At 49.1% G+C, this 16,670-nt stretch overlaps 1 protein-coding gene across 3 annotated transcripts in view; it reads right to left on the bottom strand.

The window, feature by feature from the left end:
• Nucleotides 1-16,670, bottom strand: part of SPAG1 (sperm associated antigen 1) — a 308,451-nt gene that overhangs the window by 20,684 nt on the left and 271,097 nt on the right. For all 3 annotated transcript variants that reach the window (XM_063924199.1, XM_063924198.1, XM_063924200.1), the window contains exon 13: nt 3,695-3,847. In XM_063924199.1, the coding sequence (XP_063780269.1) occupies nt 3,695-3,847 (153 nt within the window). The remainder of the gene's footprint in view (nt 1-3,694; nt 3,848-16,670) is intronic.

Below are 16,670 nucleotides of genomic sequence, written 5' to 3'. Positions count from 1 at the left end.
TAGTGCTACTCCGTCCTCCAGCTGTTCTCTGGATCTTGCCCTTATCAGGAGATCGTCCAAGTAAGGGATAATTAATACGCCTCTTCTTCGCAGAAGAATCATCATTTCGGCCATTACCTTGGTAAAGACCCGAGGTGCCGTGGACAATCCAAACGGCAGCGTCTGAAACGGATAATGACAGTTTTGCACCACGAACCTGAGGTACCCTTGATGTGAAGGGCAAATTGGGACATGCAGGTAAGCATCCTTTATGTCCAGGGACACCATAAAGTCCCCTTCTTCCAGATTCGCTATCACTGCTCTGAGTGATTCCATCTTGAACTTGAATTTTTGTATGTACAGGTTCAAAGATTTCAGATTTAGAATAGGTCTTACCGAGCCGTCCGGCTTCGGTACCACAAATAGCGTGGAGTAATACCCCTTTCCCTGTTGTAGGAGGGGTACCTTGACTATCACCTGCTGAGAAAACAGCTTGTGAATGGCTTCCAATACCGTCGCCCTGTCTGAGGGAGACGTTGGCAAAGCAGACTTTAGGAACCGGCGAGGGGGAGACTTCTCGCATTCCAACCTGTAACCCTGAGATACTACCTGCAGGATCCAAGGGTCCACCTGTGAGCAAGCCCACTGTGCGCTGAAATTCCTGAGTCGACCCCCCACCGCTCCCGAGTCCGCTTGTACAGCCCCAGCGTCATGCTGAGGGCTTTGCAGAACCCTGGGAGGGCTTCTGTTCCTGGGCAGGGGCTGCTTGCTGCCCTCTCTTACCCCTTCCTCTGCCCCGGGGCAGATATGACTGTCCTTTTGCCCTCTTGTTCTTATAGGACCGAAAGGACTGCGGCTGAAAAGACGGTGTCTTTTTCTGTTGGGAGGGGGTCTGAGGTAAAAAGGTGGATTTTCCGGCAGTTGCCGAGGCCACCAGATCCGATAGACCTACGCCAAATAATTCCTCCCCTTTATACGGCAATACTTCCATATGTCGTTTGGAATCCGCATCACCTGACCACTGTCGCGTCCATAAACTTCTTCTGGCAGATATGGACATCGCACTTACCCTCGATGCCAGAGTGCAAATATCCCTCTGAGCATCTCGCATATAAAGAAAAGCATCCTTTAAATGCTCTATAGTCAATAAAATACTGTCCCTATCCAGGGTATCAATATTTTCAGTCAGGGAATCCGACCAGACCACCCCAGCACTGCACATCCAGGCTGAGGCGATGGCTGGTCGCAGTATAACACCAGTATGTGTGTATATACTCTTTAGGGTAGTTTCCAGCCTCCTATCAGCTGGATCCTTGAGGGCGGCCGTATCAGGAGACGGTAACGCCACTTGTTTTGATAAGCGTGTGAGCGCCTTATCCACCCTAGGGGGTGTTTCCCAGCGCGCCCTAACCTCTGGCGGGAAAGGGTATAATGCCAATAACCTTTTTGAAATTAGCACTTTTCTATCTGGGTTAACCCACGCTTCATCACATACATCATTCAATTCATCTGATTCAGGAAAAACTACAGGTAGTTTTTTCACCCCCCACATAATACCCCTTTTTGTGGTACTTGCAGTATCAGAGATATGCAAAGCCTCCTTCATTGCCGTGATCATATAACGTGTGGCTCTACTTGAAAATACGTTTGTTTCTTCACCGTCGACACTAGATTCAGTGTCCGTGTCTGGGTCTGTGTCGACCGACTGAGGTAAAGGGCGTTTTACAGCCCCTGACGGTGTCTGAGACGCCTGGGCAGGTACCAACTGGTTTTCCGGCCGTCTCATGTCGTCAACTGATTTTTGTAATGTGCTGACATTATCACGTAATTCCATAAACAAAGCCATCCATTCCGGTGTCGACTCCCTGGGGGGTGACATCACCATTACCGGCAATTGCTCTGCCTCCACACCAACATCGTCCTCATACATGTCGACACACACGTACCGACACACAGCAGACACACAGGGAATGCTCTTATCGAAGACAGGACCCCACTAGCCCTTTGGGGAGACAGAGGGAGAGTTTGCCAGCACACACCCAAGCGCTATAATATATATGGGAACAACCTTATATAAGTGTTGTATCCTTATAGCAGCTTAAATATATAAAATATCGCCAAAAAAAGTGCCCCCCCCTCTCTGTTTTACCCTGTTTCTGTAGTGCAGTGCAGGGGAGAGTCCTGGGAGCCTTCCTCACAGCGGAGCTGAGCAGGAAAATGACGCTGTGTGCTGAGGAGAATAAGCCCCGCCCCCTATTCCGGCGGGCTTTTCTCCCGTAGTTTGTAATATCTGGCAGGGGTTAAATACATCCATATAGCCTCAAGGGCTATATGTGATGTATTTTTTAGCCATAAAAGGTATTTACATTGCTGCCCAGGGCGCCCCCAGCAGCGCCCTGCACCCTCCGTGACCGTTGGTGAGAAGTGTGTGACAAACAATGGCGTACAGCTGCAGTGCTGTGCGCTACCTTCAAGAAGACTGAAGAGCCTTCTGCCGCCGGTTTCTGGACCTTCAATCTTCAGCATCTGCAAGGGGGGTCGGCGGCGCGGCTCCGGGACGAACCCCAGGGTGAGACCTGTGTTCCGACTCCCTCTGGAGCTAATGATGTCCAGTAGCCTAAGAAGCCAATCCATCCTGCACGCAGGTGAGTTGAACTTCTCTCCCCTAAGTCCCTCGATGCAGTGAGCCTGTTGCCAGCAGGACTCACTGAAAATAAAAAACCTAAAAACTTTTTCTAAGCAGCTCCTTAAGAGAGCCACCTAGATTGCACCCTGCTCGGACGGGCACAAAAACCTAACTGAGGCTTGGAGGAGGGTCATAGGGGGAGGAGCCAGTACACACCACCTGATACTAAAGCTTTAGTTTTGTGCCCTGTCTCCTGCGGAGCCGCTATTCCCCATGGTCCTGACGGAGTCCCCAGCATCCACTTAGGACGTCAGAGAAATACAAATAAGTGAATTTCTTGTTTTAAGTGATATTTACTCAGTGGGTTTGTTAAATCAACAGGAAAACTATTGTTGGCATCGTCCGGGAAGGATTTGAGCGACTGTGGGGTAGATGTATTAATCCTGGAGAAGGGATAAAGCAGAGACAAGTGGAAGGTGATAACACACCAGCCAATCATAACGGGTTTGAAAAATGCCAGTTGGAGCTGATTGGCTGGTGCGTTATCACCTTCCACGTATCACTGCTTTATCACTTCTCCAGGCTTAATACATCTGCACCAGTGTGTCATACTGGAAACATACAGAACCAGCGATGGTATCAGACTCAAGTAATTGAGGGGGGTTTGTAACATGAACATGAAGTATAAACTACTGGAAAAAACATGGTAATAGCAACGAGCCCAGAGTTACAGGGCAGCTACATAAGCACTGTGTTTAGGCTTGTACTATATACTGGCCATGTGGGGGGTGAATTACATACTGGTCTCTGTGCTTCATTATACGCTGGTTATTTGCAGCTGTATGATGGATTATTGGAGGCGTAGCAGTATGGCGGCAGAGAACCAGAGAGGTAAAGGACGCAGTAAAGGTTAAGAAATCATATATGAAGAGCAGACAGCAAGCACTGTTAGCGGTGTGGCAGAAGAGGACTCAAACTGGAATATTCGGCAAGAGGGAAGAGTCAGTGGAAGCGGTGGCAGGTTATTCGCATTAATTGACTGGTGGTTATATAATAATACAGATGTGACAGGAACATGAAGACCCTTACCTGTTTATGCTGTCGTTGGCCAACTGCATCCCGCTGTCTATCTGGAGTGCCACCTTATAGTCCACGTACGCTTGTCTGTATCTCTCCAGAGACTCATTGGCCATTGCCCGTCGCAGCAGCGGCTTAGGGGAAAACGGCTGGAGCTCCAGGGCTCTTCAGGGAACAAAGCTCAACATTAACATTACAGAAAACACCCAACAGCAAGATCTGGTCTAGTTGTGCAGCATTATATAAAATGTTCTACATCAAACACACTACAAGCGTATTTCATAAATATAATAATAGCAGTAATGATAATTAATATCATCAATATTAGTAAAAACAACAGAACATTGGTCAATGATGGAGAAAAACAAAATAAAAAAAGAAGTCTTTCATTCCTCTAATTAGAACAAGACAGGAGAAATCAGATTAGTGCATTATGGGTAATGGCACATCTGCGCCATTCTGCTGGATAAGACCTGAAGAATGCACCTTGCCAGTAGTCCGATCTTTCACTGTCTACACGTGGTCTGTTAGGGGGAGATGTACTAAGCAGTGCTAAAAGTGCAGAAGTGAGCCAGTGGAGAAGTTGCCCATGGCAACCAATCAGCATTGATGTAACATTTATAATTTGCATACTATAAAAGCAAACAGAGCAGCAGATTGGTTGCCATGGGCAACTTCTCCACTGGCTCACTTTGCTTAGTACATGTCCCCTATGTCTTGTAGCTTTGTCTTTTACCAAACTTCCTGGGATTACAACATAATCTACTCAAAGTTTGCAGAAAGCTCCCAAGACCAACCCTGTGAGGTGTAGTTACACATATAAAGACGTGGGATAGGCTTACAGCAGCAAACACTGACACATAACCAGTGCTACCTCTGACCTGGAACATACGTACAATACTGCAATATCATACAGATGACAATCACCACAAAATGTTCTCCCCGTGACTGTGTGGCTCTCCAGCTTCCTCCCACTGTACATATACATGCACGTTCTACGTAATGTGCTCCATGATCTACAAAACCATGGGGCTAATTCAGGCCCGATCGCTGCTGTGCCTTTTCGCACAGCAGCCGATCAGGTCTGAACTGCGCATGCGCCGGTGTATGCCAGAGATGCGATCGGCATCTCTGCCCAGCGACCGCCTCTGCCCGATTGACAGGCAGATGCATTCGCTGGGCGGGAGGGCGTTGGGCTGCCGTTTTGGGGGCGCAGTCCGGGCAACGCAGGCATGCGGGGAACGGGGCGGCTGCGTGACATCACACGCAGCCGCTGCAACCCAGAGAGCGACAGGGAGCTAGCTCCCTGCCAGCGTGCAGGAGCTGCGCTGGTAGGGAGCTACTCTTCAGGTACAAAATCATCGCCGCCGTGTGATGCTTTTTGTACCTGTGCGGCGGGGGGAGGGCCAGACATGCGGGGCGGACTAGCTTTGGGCTGGGAGTCCCCCCGCATGTCAGGGTGGCTGATCGTAGCAGCTACGATCAGGTCTGAATTAGCCCCAATGTAATGGAGTAGCTAACTAAAATAGTCTGCATATTAGTTCTATATAAAAAATAAGATTTTACTCACCGGTAAATCTATTTCTCGTAGTCCGTAGTGGATGCTGGGAACTCCGTAAGGACCATGGGGAATAGACGGGCTCCGCAGGAGACTGGGCACTCTAAAAGAAAGATTAGGTACTATCTGGTGTGCACTGGCTCCTCCCTCTATGCCCCTCCTCCAGACCTCAGTTAGGATACTGTGCCCGGGGAGCTGACACAATAAGGAAGGATTTTGAATCCCGGGTAAGACTCATACCAGCCACACCAATCACACCGTATAACTCGTGATACTATACCCAGTTAACAGTATGAAATATAACTGAGCCTCTCAACAGATGGCTCAACAATAACCCTTTAGTTAGGCAATAACTATATACAAGTATTGCAGACAATCCGCACTTGGGATGGGCGCCCAGCATCCACTACGGACTACGAGAAATAGATTTACCGGTGAGTAAAATCTTATTTTCTCGGACGTCCTAGTGGATGCTGGGAACTCCGTAAGGACCATGGGGATTATACCAAAGCTCCCAAACGGGCGGGAGAGTGCGGATAACTCTGCAGCACCGAATGAGAGAACTCAAGGTCCTCCTCAGCCAGGGTATCAAATTTGAAGAATTTAGCAAACGTGTTTGCCACTGACCAAGTTGCAGCTCGGCAAAGTTGTAAAGCAGAGACCCCTCGGGCAGCCGCCCAAGATGAGCCCACTTTCCTTGTGGAATGGGCTGTTACTGATTTAGGATGCGGCAATCCAGCCGCAGAATGCTCCAGCTGAATTGTGCTACAAATTCAGCGAGCAATAGTCTGCTTAGAAGCAGGAGCACCTATTTTGTTGGGTGCCTACAGGATAAAAAACGAGTCAGTTTTCCTGACTCCAGCCGTCCTGGAAATATAAATTTTTAAGGCCCCGACTACGTCCAGTAACTTGGAAACTTCCAAGTCCCTAGTAGCCGCAGGCACTACAATAGGTTGGTTCAAGTGAAAAGCTGATACCACCTTAGGGAGAAACTGGGGATGAGTCCTCAATTCTGCCCTATCCATATGGAAAATCAGATAAGGGCTTTTACATGACAAAGCCGCCAATTCTGACACACGCCTGGCCGAAGCCAAGGCCAATAACATGACCACTTTCCACGTGAGATATTTCAAATCCACAGTTTTAAGTGGCTCAAACCAATGTGATTTTAAGAAACTCAACACCACGTTGAGATCCCAAGGTGCCACAGAAGGCACAAAAAAGGGGCTGAATATGTAGCACTCCCTTTACAAATGTCTTAACTCCAGGCAGTGAAGCCAGTTCTTTCTGGAAGAAAATCGACAGAGCCGAAATCTGGACCTTAATGGAACCCAATTTTAGGCCCATAGTCACTCCTGACTGTAGGAAGTGCAGAAAACGACCCAGCTGAAATTCCTCTGTTGGGGCCTTCCTGGCCTCACACCACGCAACATATTTTCGCCAAATACGGTGATAATGGTTTGCGGTTACTTCTTTCCTGGCTTTTATCAGCGTAGGAATGACTTCCTCCGGAATGCCCTTTTGCTTTAGGATCCGGAATTCAACCGCCATGCCGTCCAACGCAGCCGCGGTAAGTCTTGGAACAGACAGGGCCCCTGCTGTAGCAGATCCTGTCTGAGCGGTAGAGGCCATGGGTCCTCTGATATTATTTCTTGAAGTTCTGGGTACCAAGCTCTTCTTGGCCCATCCGGAACCACGAGTATCGTTCTTACTCCTCGTTTTCTTATTATTCTCAGTACCTTTGGTATGAGAGGCAGAGGAGGGAATACATAAACCGACTGGTACACCCACGGTGTCACTAGAGCGTCCACAGCTATTGCCTGAGGGTCCCTTGACCTGGCGCAATATCTAGTTTTTTGTTAGGCGGGATGCCATCATGTCCACCTGTGGCCTTTCCCAACGGTCTACCAACAGTTGGAAGACTTCTGGATGAAGTCCCCACTCTCCCGGGTGTCGGTCGTGTCTGCTGAGGAAGTCTGCTTCCCAGTTGTCCACTCCCGGAATGAACACTGCTGACAGTGCTAAGACGTTATTTTCCGCCCATCGGAGAATCCTTGTGGCTTCTGCCATCGCCATCCTGCTTTTTGTGCCGCCCTGTCGGTTTACATGGGTGACTGCCGTGATGTTGTCTGATTGGATCAGTACCGGCTGGTTTTGAAGCAGAGGCCTTGCCAGACTTAGGGCATTGTAAATGGCCCTCAGTTCCAGAATATTTATGTGTAGGGACGACTCCTGACTTGACCAAAGTCCTTGGAAATTTCTTCCCTGTGTGACTGCCCCCCAGCCTCGAAGGCTGGCATCCGTGGTTACCAGGACCCAGTCCTGTATGCCGAATCTGCGGCCCTCTTGAAGATGAGCACTCTGCAGCCACCACAGTAGAGATACCCTGGTCCTTGGAGACAGGGTTATCAGCCGATGCATCTGAAGATGCGATTCTGACCACTTGTCCAAGAGGTCCCACTGAAAGGTACTTGCATGGAACCTGCCGAATGGAATTTTGCTTCGTAAGAAGCTACCATTTTTCCCAGGACTCGTGTGCAGTGATGCACCGATACCTGTTTTGGTTTCAGGAGGTCTCTGACTAGAGATGACAGCTCATTGGCTTTCTCCTGCGGGAGAAACACTTTTTTCTGTTCTGTGTCCAGAACCATCCCCAGGAACAGCAGGCGTGTGGTAGGAACCAGCTGTGACTTTGGAATGTATAGAATCCATCCGTGCTGTTGTAGCACTTCCCGAGATAGTGCTACTCCGACCAACAACTGCTCCATGGACCTCGCCTTTATAAGGAGATCGTCCAAGTACGGGATAATTAAAACTCCCTTTTTTCGAAGGAGTATCATCATTTCTGCCATTACCTTGGTAAAGACCCTCGGTGCCGTGGACAGTCCAAACGGCAGTGTTTGGAATTGGTAATGGCAATCCTGTACCACAAATCTGAGGTACTCCTGGTGAGGATGGTAAATGGGGACATGTAGGTAAGCATCCTTGATGTCCAGGGATACCATGTAATCCCCCTCCTCCAGGCTTGCAATAACCGCCCTGAGCGATTCCATCTTGAACTTGAATTTTTTTTATGTATGTGTTCAAGGACTTCAAAGTTAAAATGGGTCTCACCGAACCGTCCGATTTCGGTACCACAAACAGTGTGGAATAGTAACCCCGTCCTTGTTGAAGTAGGGGCACCTTGACTATCACCTGCTGGGAATACAGCTTGTGAATTGCCTCTAGCACAGCCTCCCTGCCTGAGGGAGTTGTCGGCAAGGCAGATTTGAGGAAACGGCGGGGGGGAGACGCCTCGAATTACAGCCTGTACCCCTGAGATACTACTTGAAGGATCCAGGGATCCACCTGTGAGCGAGCCCACTGATCGCTGACATTTTTGAGGCGGCCCCCCACCGTACCTGGCTACGCCTGTGGAGCCCCCGCGTCATGCGGTGGACTCAGAGGAAGCGGGGGAAGAATTTTGATTCTGGGAACTGGCTGACTGGTGCAGCTTTTTCCCTCTTCCCTCGTCTCTGTGCAGAAAGGAAGCGCCTTTGACCCGCTTGCTTTTCTGAAGCCGAAAGGACTGTACCTGATAATACAGTGCTTTCTTAGGCTGTGAGGAAACCTGAGGTAAAAAATTTTCTTCCCAGCTGTTGCTGTGGATACGAGGTCCCAGAGACCATCCCCAAACAATTCCTCACCCTTATAAGGCTCTATGTGCCTTTTAAAGTCAGCATCACCTGTCCAGTGTCGGGTCTCTAATACCCTCCTGACAGAATGGACATTGCATTCATTCTGGATGCCAGCCGGCAAAATATCCCTCTGTGCATCCCTCATATATAAGACGACGTCTTATGTTCGCAAAATAGTATCCCTGTTTGACAGGGTTACAGACCACGCTGCAGCAGCACTATCTGCAGGTCTCAGTCTAGTACCTGAGTGTGTAAATACAGACTTCAGGATAGCCTCCTGCTTTTTATCAGCAGGTACCTTCAAAGTGGCCGTATCCTAAGACGGCAGTGCCACCTTTTTTGACAAACGTGTGAGCGCCTTATCCACCCTAGGGGATATCTCCCAGCGTAACTTATCCTCTGGCGGGAAAAGGTACGCCATCAGTAACTTTTTAGAAATTATCAGTTTCTTATCGGGGGAACCCACGCTTTTTCACACTTCATTCACTCATTGGATGGGGGAACAAAACACTGCCTGCTTTTTCTCCCCAAACATAAAACCCTTTTTTAGTGGTACTTGGGTTAATGTCAGAAATGTGTAACACATTTTTTATTGCCGGGATCATGTAACAGATGTTCCTAGTGGATTGTGTATATGTCTCAACCTCGTCGACACTGGAGTCAGACTCCGTGTCGACATCTGTGTCTGCCATCTGAGGGAGCGGGCGTTTTTGAGCCCCTGATGGCCTTTGAGACGCCTGGGCAGGCGCGGGCTGAGAAGCCGGCTGTCCCATAGCTGTTACGCCATCCAGCCTTTTATGTAAGGAGTTGACACTGTCGGTTAATACCTTCCACCTATCCATCCACTCTGGTGTCGGCCCACAGGGGGCGACATCCCATTTATCGGCATCTGCTCCGCCTCCACATAAGCCTCCTCATCAAACATGTCGACACAGCCGTACCGACACACCGCACACACACAGGGAATGCTCTGACTGAGGACAGGACCCCACACAGCCCTTTGGGGAGACAGAGAGAGAGTATGCCAGCACACACCAGAGCGCTATATAATGTAGGGATAAACACCATCACTGAGTGAATTTTCCCCAATAGCTGCTTGTATAAACAATATTGTGCCTACATTTAGTGCCCCCCCTCTCTTTTTAACCCTTTGAGCCTGAAAACTACAGGGGAGAGCCTGGGGAGCTGTCTTCCAGCTACACTGTGAAGAGAAAATGGCGCCAGTGTGCAGAGGGAGATAGCTCCGCCCCTTTTTCGCGGACTTTTCTCCCGCTTTTTTATGGATTCTGGCAGGGGTAATTATCACATATATAGCCTCTGGGGCTATATATTGTGATTATTTTGCCAGCCAAGGTGTTTTTATTGCTGCTCAGGGCGCCCCCCCCCCCCCCTAGCGCCCTGCACCCTCAGTGACCGGAGTGTGAAGTGTGTATGAGGAGCAATGGCGCACAGCTGCAGTGCTGTGCGCTACCTTGGTGAAGACTGAAGTCTTCTGCCGCCGATTTTCCGGACCATCTTCATGCTTCTGGCTCTGTAAGGGGGACGGCGGCGCGGCTCCGGGAACGAACACCAAGGACGGGTCCTGCGGTCGATCCCTCTGGAGCTAATGGTGTCCAGTAGCCTAAGAAGCCCAAGCTAGCTGCAAGCAGGTAGGTTCGCTTCTTCTCCCCTTAGTCCCTCGTTGCAGTGAGCCTGTTGCCAGCAGGTCTCACTGTAAAATAAAAAACCTAACATATACTTTCTTTCTAGGAGCTCAGGAGAGCCTCTAGTGTGCATCCAGCTCGGCCGGGCACAGAAATCTAACTGAGGTCTGGAGGAGGGGCATAGAGGGAGGAGCCAGTGCACACCAGATAGTACCTAATCTTTCTTTTAGAGTGTCCAGTCTCCTGCGGAGCCCGTCTATTCCCCATGGTCCTTACGGAGTTCCCAGCATCCACTAGGACGTCAGAGAAATAATATTTTTGCATATTCACAATCATTTCTGGAAAATATATCATATGAAAACTTATTTCTATCAATACATATTATGCTATACTATAGCATTACACCTAACAAAAAGCAACAGCCCTCTCTCTGATACTTTCATAATTACCCCTATGATCCAAAAAGGAGATAGCTGACCTGGCACTGCACATCATGGTAGCCATATTACAACCACCCCGATTATAACTGCAACCACAAGAAGCTTCACAAATTGTTCTAAGACTGGAAACGTTTTCAGAAAGGTCAGTGCATTGCAAAAGTTTCCAAACTCTTCACAAATTCGCTGGCAGAATAAATTCTATACCGATTTCTTAGTGGTTATATTTTAATTTAAAAAGACAAAGTGGAATAGGTTGTTTGCAGAAGTCATTTATATCTAATGTGGAAGCTCAAAATTTACACCGGCGGAAAGACAGTTCCAAGTAGCTTCACAAGTGGCCCATAGCAATGAATCAATAAAATAACTTCCACAGGACTTCATCATTCCACCATCGTTAAAAGATCATAATTCCGGATGTGAATCTGAAGCAAAGCTGTGATAAATTAAGAGTACAGAATATACCAAAGAAGATACAAATACCTATAATAGGGAAAGGGTAAAAGACAATGCAAGGGGGTGATTCAATTGTTTTGGCCATCTTTTTATTCCCAGACTATAGACGCCCAAACAATTGTCACAATTCAACTGTGTTTGGGCACACATGCATATCACGCCCAAGCAGACAGGGTTTAGCCCTATAAAATGGCAACCCCAGTGCCAGATAATCGCTCACCTTGGAGGGTATCTGCACCTATTTTGGGGCTGGTGCAAGTTTCCATGGTGCGTCCAACAGTTATATCTAAATACACCCAATGGGGTCGATTCAATTCAGCGACAGTTGAATAGCGCCGGCGCTATTCAATACAGCGACAAGTGACACCAATTGTCGGGAATTCTTCTCTCACCCACGGGGGATGAGAGAGGGGAAATCCGATAAATGTGCTGCCGCGAGGCCAATTGTCGGGAATCAGCATCGCGGCGGGGAGTTAAGTCGGAGAATGCCCGTTCTCCCTACAATTGAACCTGTTAAGTCCGCGAGAACGGGCCTTTGCCGACTTAACTTGAGCTGAATTGAATAGCGACGGGACCTAACTCCCGGCGCTATTCAACTGTCGCTGAATTGAATCGACCCCAATGTGTGCGTTGCATTCCTTGCACATTCAGAGGCACGTTTGCATTCCAGGGAAGGGCTTTTACATAAAGTCGCAGAAGCAATGCCGGCAAAAGATGCGCACACAGCGTACGGCTCTGAATCATGGCCACTGTGTAAAGCGGGCCACAGAACGCAGAATAGTGCATCCAGCCGGATGGGGTGAGGAGCGAAGGCTCGACAATCGGAGCACATCCATATACTGCAAAATGTACGGAGAGGATGCCCATTCACTGCTGGAAGTCGGCTAAACAGTGGTCAAGGCGATCAGACAGGTGTGATAATAACCAAATAATGCAGACCATGTTTCAGCCATCGGTCAGCAGGTCCATACACTGAATGATAATCGCTCGCATCAGTTGTTTCATCGGCTGAGCGATTACTGGTCAGTGTACGGCAGCCGCGACAGGAACACCATCTGTAAACAGAAGTCCCGTGTGGGCTGTGTGTCAGCACAAGAGGACTAGTCCATGAATGACAGTGTAATACTGTGCACCAACAATGTCACACCAAGGAGTGATGACAACAACTACACAAGGTGCAGTCTAAGGTCCGCAACTCAAACCCCTTTCACACTGCAATCCCAGCTCCAGGCCGGGTCACTGAACACTGGTTTCTTGCCACGTCACAGCGGATCGCTGCCCAGGTTGGATTTGAAGATCACTTAAGCCAGGGTTTTTATAGTGGCCCCTTTCACACTGAGCCGCAACCCGGGTTAACCCACAGTAGTGTGGTCTCTAATAGATAATTACAATGTCAAAGATTTAAAGCTGGACATGCAGCAGCGATTGCTCACTGGTCCTAAAATGTACCATTTATGGCACCAAAATGACATTAGCCTGGTGCCAGATAATAATCAGCTTTATTGGGCATGTAGGTAAAAGGTCACAGCACCTGTGTTTGGTCACCTTAGTTCCAGGTCCAGTGAATCCAGAACAGCTCTGTGCTCACCGATCCCCCCCAGACAGGTCACTAACGATTGGCCCATGTATTGCTGGTTTCATGAATCATGCTATGGGACTTTTTACATACTGTGCTTTCTATAGAAATTACTGTCTCTTTTTTAATGAACCCGCAGAGCAAGTCTTATTTTGCCTAAAATATAAATTTTTAGCCAAAAATCACCAGGACTTGCTCAGTCAACTCCCCCCCCCCTCAAGAATGAATACAGCATTGGAAGATCCCAATTAGCTTAGTCAGTAATTACCTTCTGGAGCGGTGTCTGCTTCATCCAGCACCAGGAGCCGGTCTCCTGCAGCAGTAGTGTGTAAGTGACTGACTGTGCGAGTTTGTGTGCGTCCCCTCCCAGCAGCCCCCTCGCCAGTGAGAAGATGAGGGGAGACCATCGGACCAGTAAGTATCATTATTTAATTTTTTTTTCACATAGTGGGGTTTACAAGGCTGAAAACCCCAAGAGCATTATTTTTACAAACTGGATACAGCTGCAATCCAAAACTGGAGAACCGTAACTTTTTGTGAGAGCTAAACATCGCGCCCAGTTGAATTCTCCCCCATTGTGTGTACTTAGCTTAAAGCGGCTAAACCTGTCCAAAGTCCTGGTTAGTACACCCAAACAGCAGTTTGGTTGCCCAAAACACAGATTTTTTTTTAGATTTCTACTCGCTGCGGGCAGAAATCACGCTATTGTGACGGTCAGCAAGGATAATTGAACAGCAGCCGCTGGGCGCACAATACTGCAGCAGGTGGCAAACACAAATGAATCGCCCACAGGATTTACCTAAAACTGTTTCAGGTGGGGGGGCGTGGCTTGGATCGGCATGGAGTAGCTGTGTGCAGCCTTAGCTCTCCACTAAAATCCTGCAAACCCATCCTTTTTACCCCAACCTGTGGATCCTGTTCCCTGCCAGCTGGCCCCTGAATGTGTGCTGCCTTTGCTGCTGCCCTTGCTGATCCGGTGAGCGGCGCGGGTGTGCTGTTGTGGACCTTCCAGCGTGGTCTCCGGCTCCCTACCCCTCCGCCGGCCGCCGTCGGAGCTCCGGGAGCGGCGCGTGTCCGCGCACCCGGCGGTGTCTGAGCGCTGGTCCTCCGGCTGGGGGACTACAGAGAGGAGGGCCCTGTCATCTGCTGGGTCCAGTGGAGGTGCATGCCTGGGGCCCCACTGCGGTGACGCTGGAGACCGAGTACGGGCGAAAAAGCCCGCGAAAAGCCGCCATTTTCAGTCCTGCTGCTCCTTCTCCCCCTGAGGTGCTGTGCGATGCGATGACTGTGGTTGCCATCCTGTTTCCCTCTTGGGCTTAATACCTGTCCACAGTGCCCTTTTTTGGATGGACTATATACATTTCACTGGAGCCGGCTGCCCTACATTAGCTGCCTGTTATCCTGTGGGGACAGCTTGGGTGCCCCTGACTCAGCTTTCACTCTGCTGCAATTTCTACAACATACACCTGCTTCCTGATTATCTGCAGTGTGCCCACATACTTGCTCCGTTTATTGGGGTGCCATCTCTGCCCTGACTTGTGCAGAACCTGCTGTAATACTCCTCCGGATCTGCATTCCCGTTCAGGGATACCATGGTGAGGGGAGGACAGAGTGCAGCTAACGCTGCTGCGAAACTGGAGAAATTTGCCAGACCACAGCAGGCATCCACTTCGACAAAGCGGGGTGAGGCCGGCCCGCCCTCGCCGACGGCCGAGGGGGACACCTCTGACCATGATGAACAGGTGCATTCTACCCAGCAAATATTACAGGCAATTTCTGCGTCCGAGCAGAGGGTCACGGACCGGATTGGGCAAGTACAAATGGATGTTTCTCTGCTAAGGCAGGATATGCAGAAGATCCGAGAGCGAGTGGGTGAAACTGAACATCGGATATCGGCTTTGGAGGATGCTGCTCCACCCTTGCAGTTGAAGGTGTCGGACCTGTCTACCCAAGTGACATCTATGCAGGCTAAAATGTCAGATATAGAAGGGAGATTGCGGCGCAACAACGTCCGGTTTGTCGGGCTCCCCGAGAGAGCGGAGGGCACCTCCCCGGAGTCATTTCTTGAAGGGTGGCTTATTGATCTATTTGGCAAGGAGGCATTTACCTCTCAATTTGCGGTGGAGAGGGCGCACAGGCTTCCACCTAGGCCGCCGCCGCCGGGGGCCCCGGCTAGAACATTTATTGCATGCTTCCTGCATTTCAAGGACCGTGATGCGGTGCTCCGTCTGGCCCGAACAAAGGGCCCTATTCAACAAGATGGACATAATATTTCCGTATTTCCTGATTTTGCCCTGGAGGTGCAAAAGAGCCGATCTCAATTTATTCACGTCAAGCGTCAGCTCAGAGACCGCAATATACAATATGCTATGCTGTTTCCAGCCAAGTTGCGGGTGGTGCTTAACAACACCACTCATTTTTTTACATCTCCTCAAGATGCTGGTGCATGGCTGGAACGTCAACCACGTTCTCCTTGATGATGTGTTGTTGCTCAGATGTTGATTTCATTCTTCTTGCACCGCTGTTTCTATTTATCTGATGCATATTCCTGTGAATATAAATGCACTGTGGGGATATATGCGATGTGGGGCGAATAGAAATGGGGCAAAATTATGGTATTGCTTGCTATGCATCGTTATGATATGGCGGTAACGGTCAGCCCCACATTGTTTTACTACTGTTTGATGCTTTATAATGGGGCATGTGCCTAGCTATGTTGTTTTTTCTTTTTTTTACAGGGTTGGGGTACTACTTCCTTCTACAAGTTGTGGAGAGCTCTTGCCGAAAATAGTGTAGGGGCTTTTCCTAAGGTTCTTTGGCTAGGCCCTTATCCCTTAGTTTGGTTACTTAATGGGAGTTATGGGATCCAGGTATGCCTTAAGTTTGCGAGGTGATACAGGGTGGGTGCGGGGGGGGGGGTTAGTTTGTTTTTTTCTAAGCCATCACTTTTTAGTTCTGTGCGTACTGTGCAATGACACGCTATATCCGTACGATACTGCTCTGTGCTCTTTTGTCTCCTGGGGCGTAGGGGGACTGGTTGCTCTTGTCCCTGTTTATTGTTTGCTCAGCCTTGCTCTGCTGCGATGCCAGGTTTTGATGCATGTCTCTTTAATCTATCCTGTTGCACCTTCCTTCTATAATTTCCATGTCTGCTGTTTCTGAGGGGCTTCGTCTGCTCAGCTGGAATGTTCGGGGATTGAATGAGAAAATTAAAAGATCGTTGGTCCTGACTCAGGTTAAAAAATACCAGGCGGACATAATTTGTCTTTCTGAAACACATTTGCATGGAGGTAGGGTGTTGGCACTTAAAAAACCATGGGTTAGTCACGTGTATCATTCCACTTTCTCTAGCAGTGCCAGAGGCGTTTCTGTAATGATTAGAAAGTCCGTACAATTTCACCTGGATGACTGTGAAACTGACCAATATGGCAGATACGTCTTCCTACGAGCCCATATCAACTGCAGATTGTTCCATGTATTAGCAGTATATGTCCCCCCGCCATATAATAATGAGGTTCTCCGTCATGCTGCCCGATTCCTGGCCCGGTCCCCTGCTACCCCTGTAATATGCCTAGGGGATTTCAACAATGTTATGGATGGTGGTATGGACAGGTGGAGGGAGTCTGTTGCGTCCTCCCCTC

Source organism: Pseudophryne corroboree, chromosome 5 (genome assembly GCF_028390025.1).
Source record: "Pseudophryne corroboree isolate aPseCor3 chromosome 5, aPseCor3.hap2, whole genome shotgun sequence".
In the NCBI taxonomy this organism is placed as follows: domain Eukaryota; kingdom Metazoa; phylum Chordata; class Amphibia; order Anura; family Myobatrachidae; genus Pseudophryne; species Pseudophryne corroboree.
Note: the sequence above shows the minus strand (reverse complement) of the source record. Positions and strands in the feature narration are given on the sequence as shown.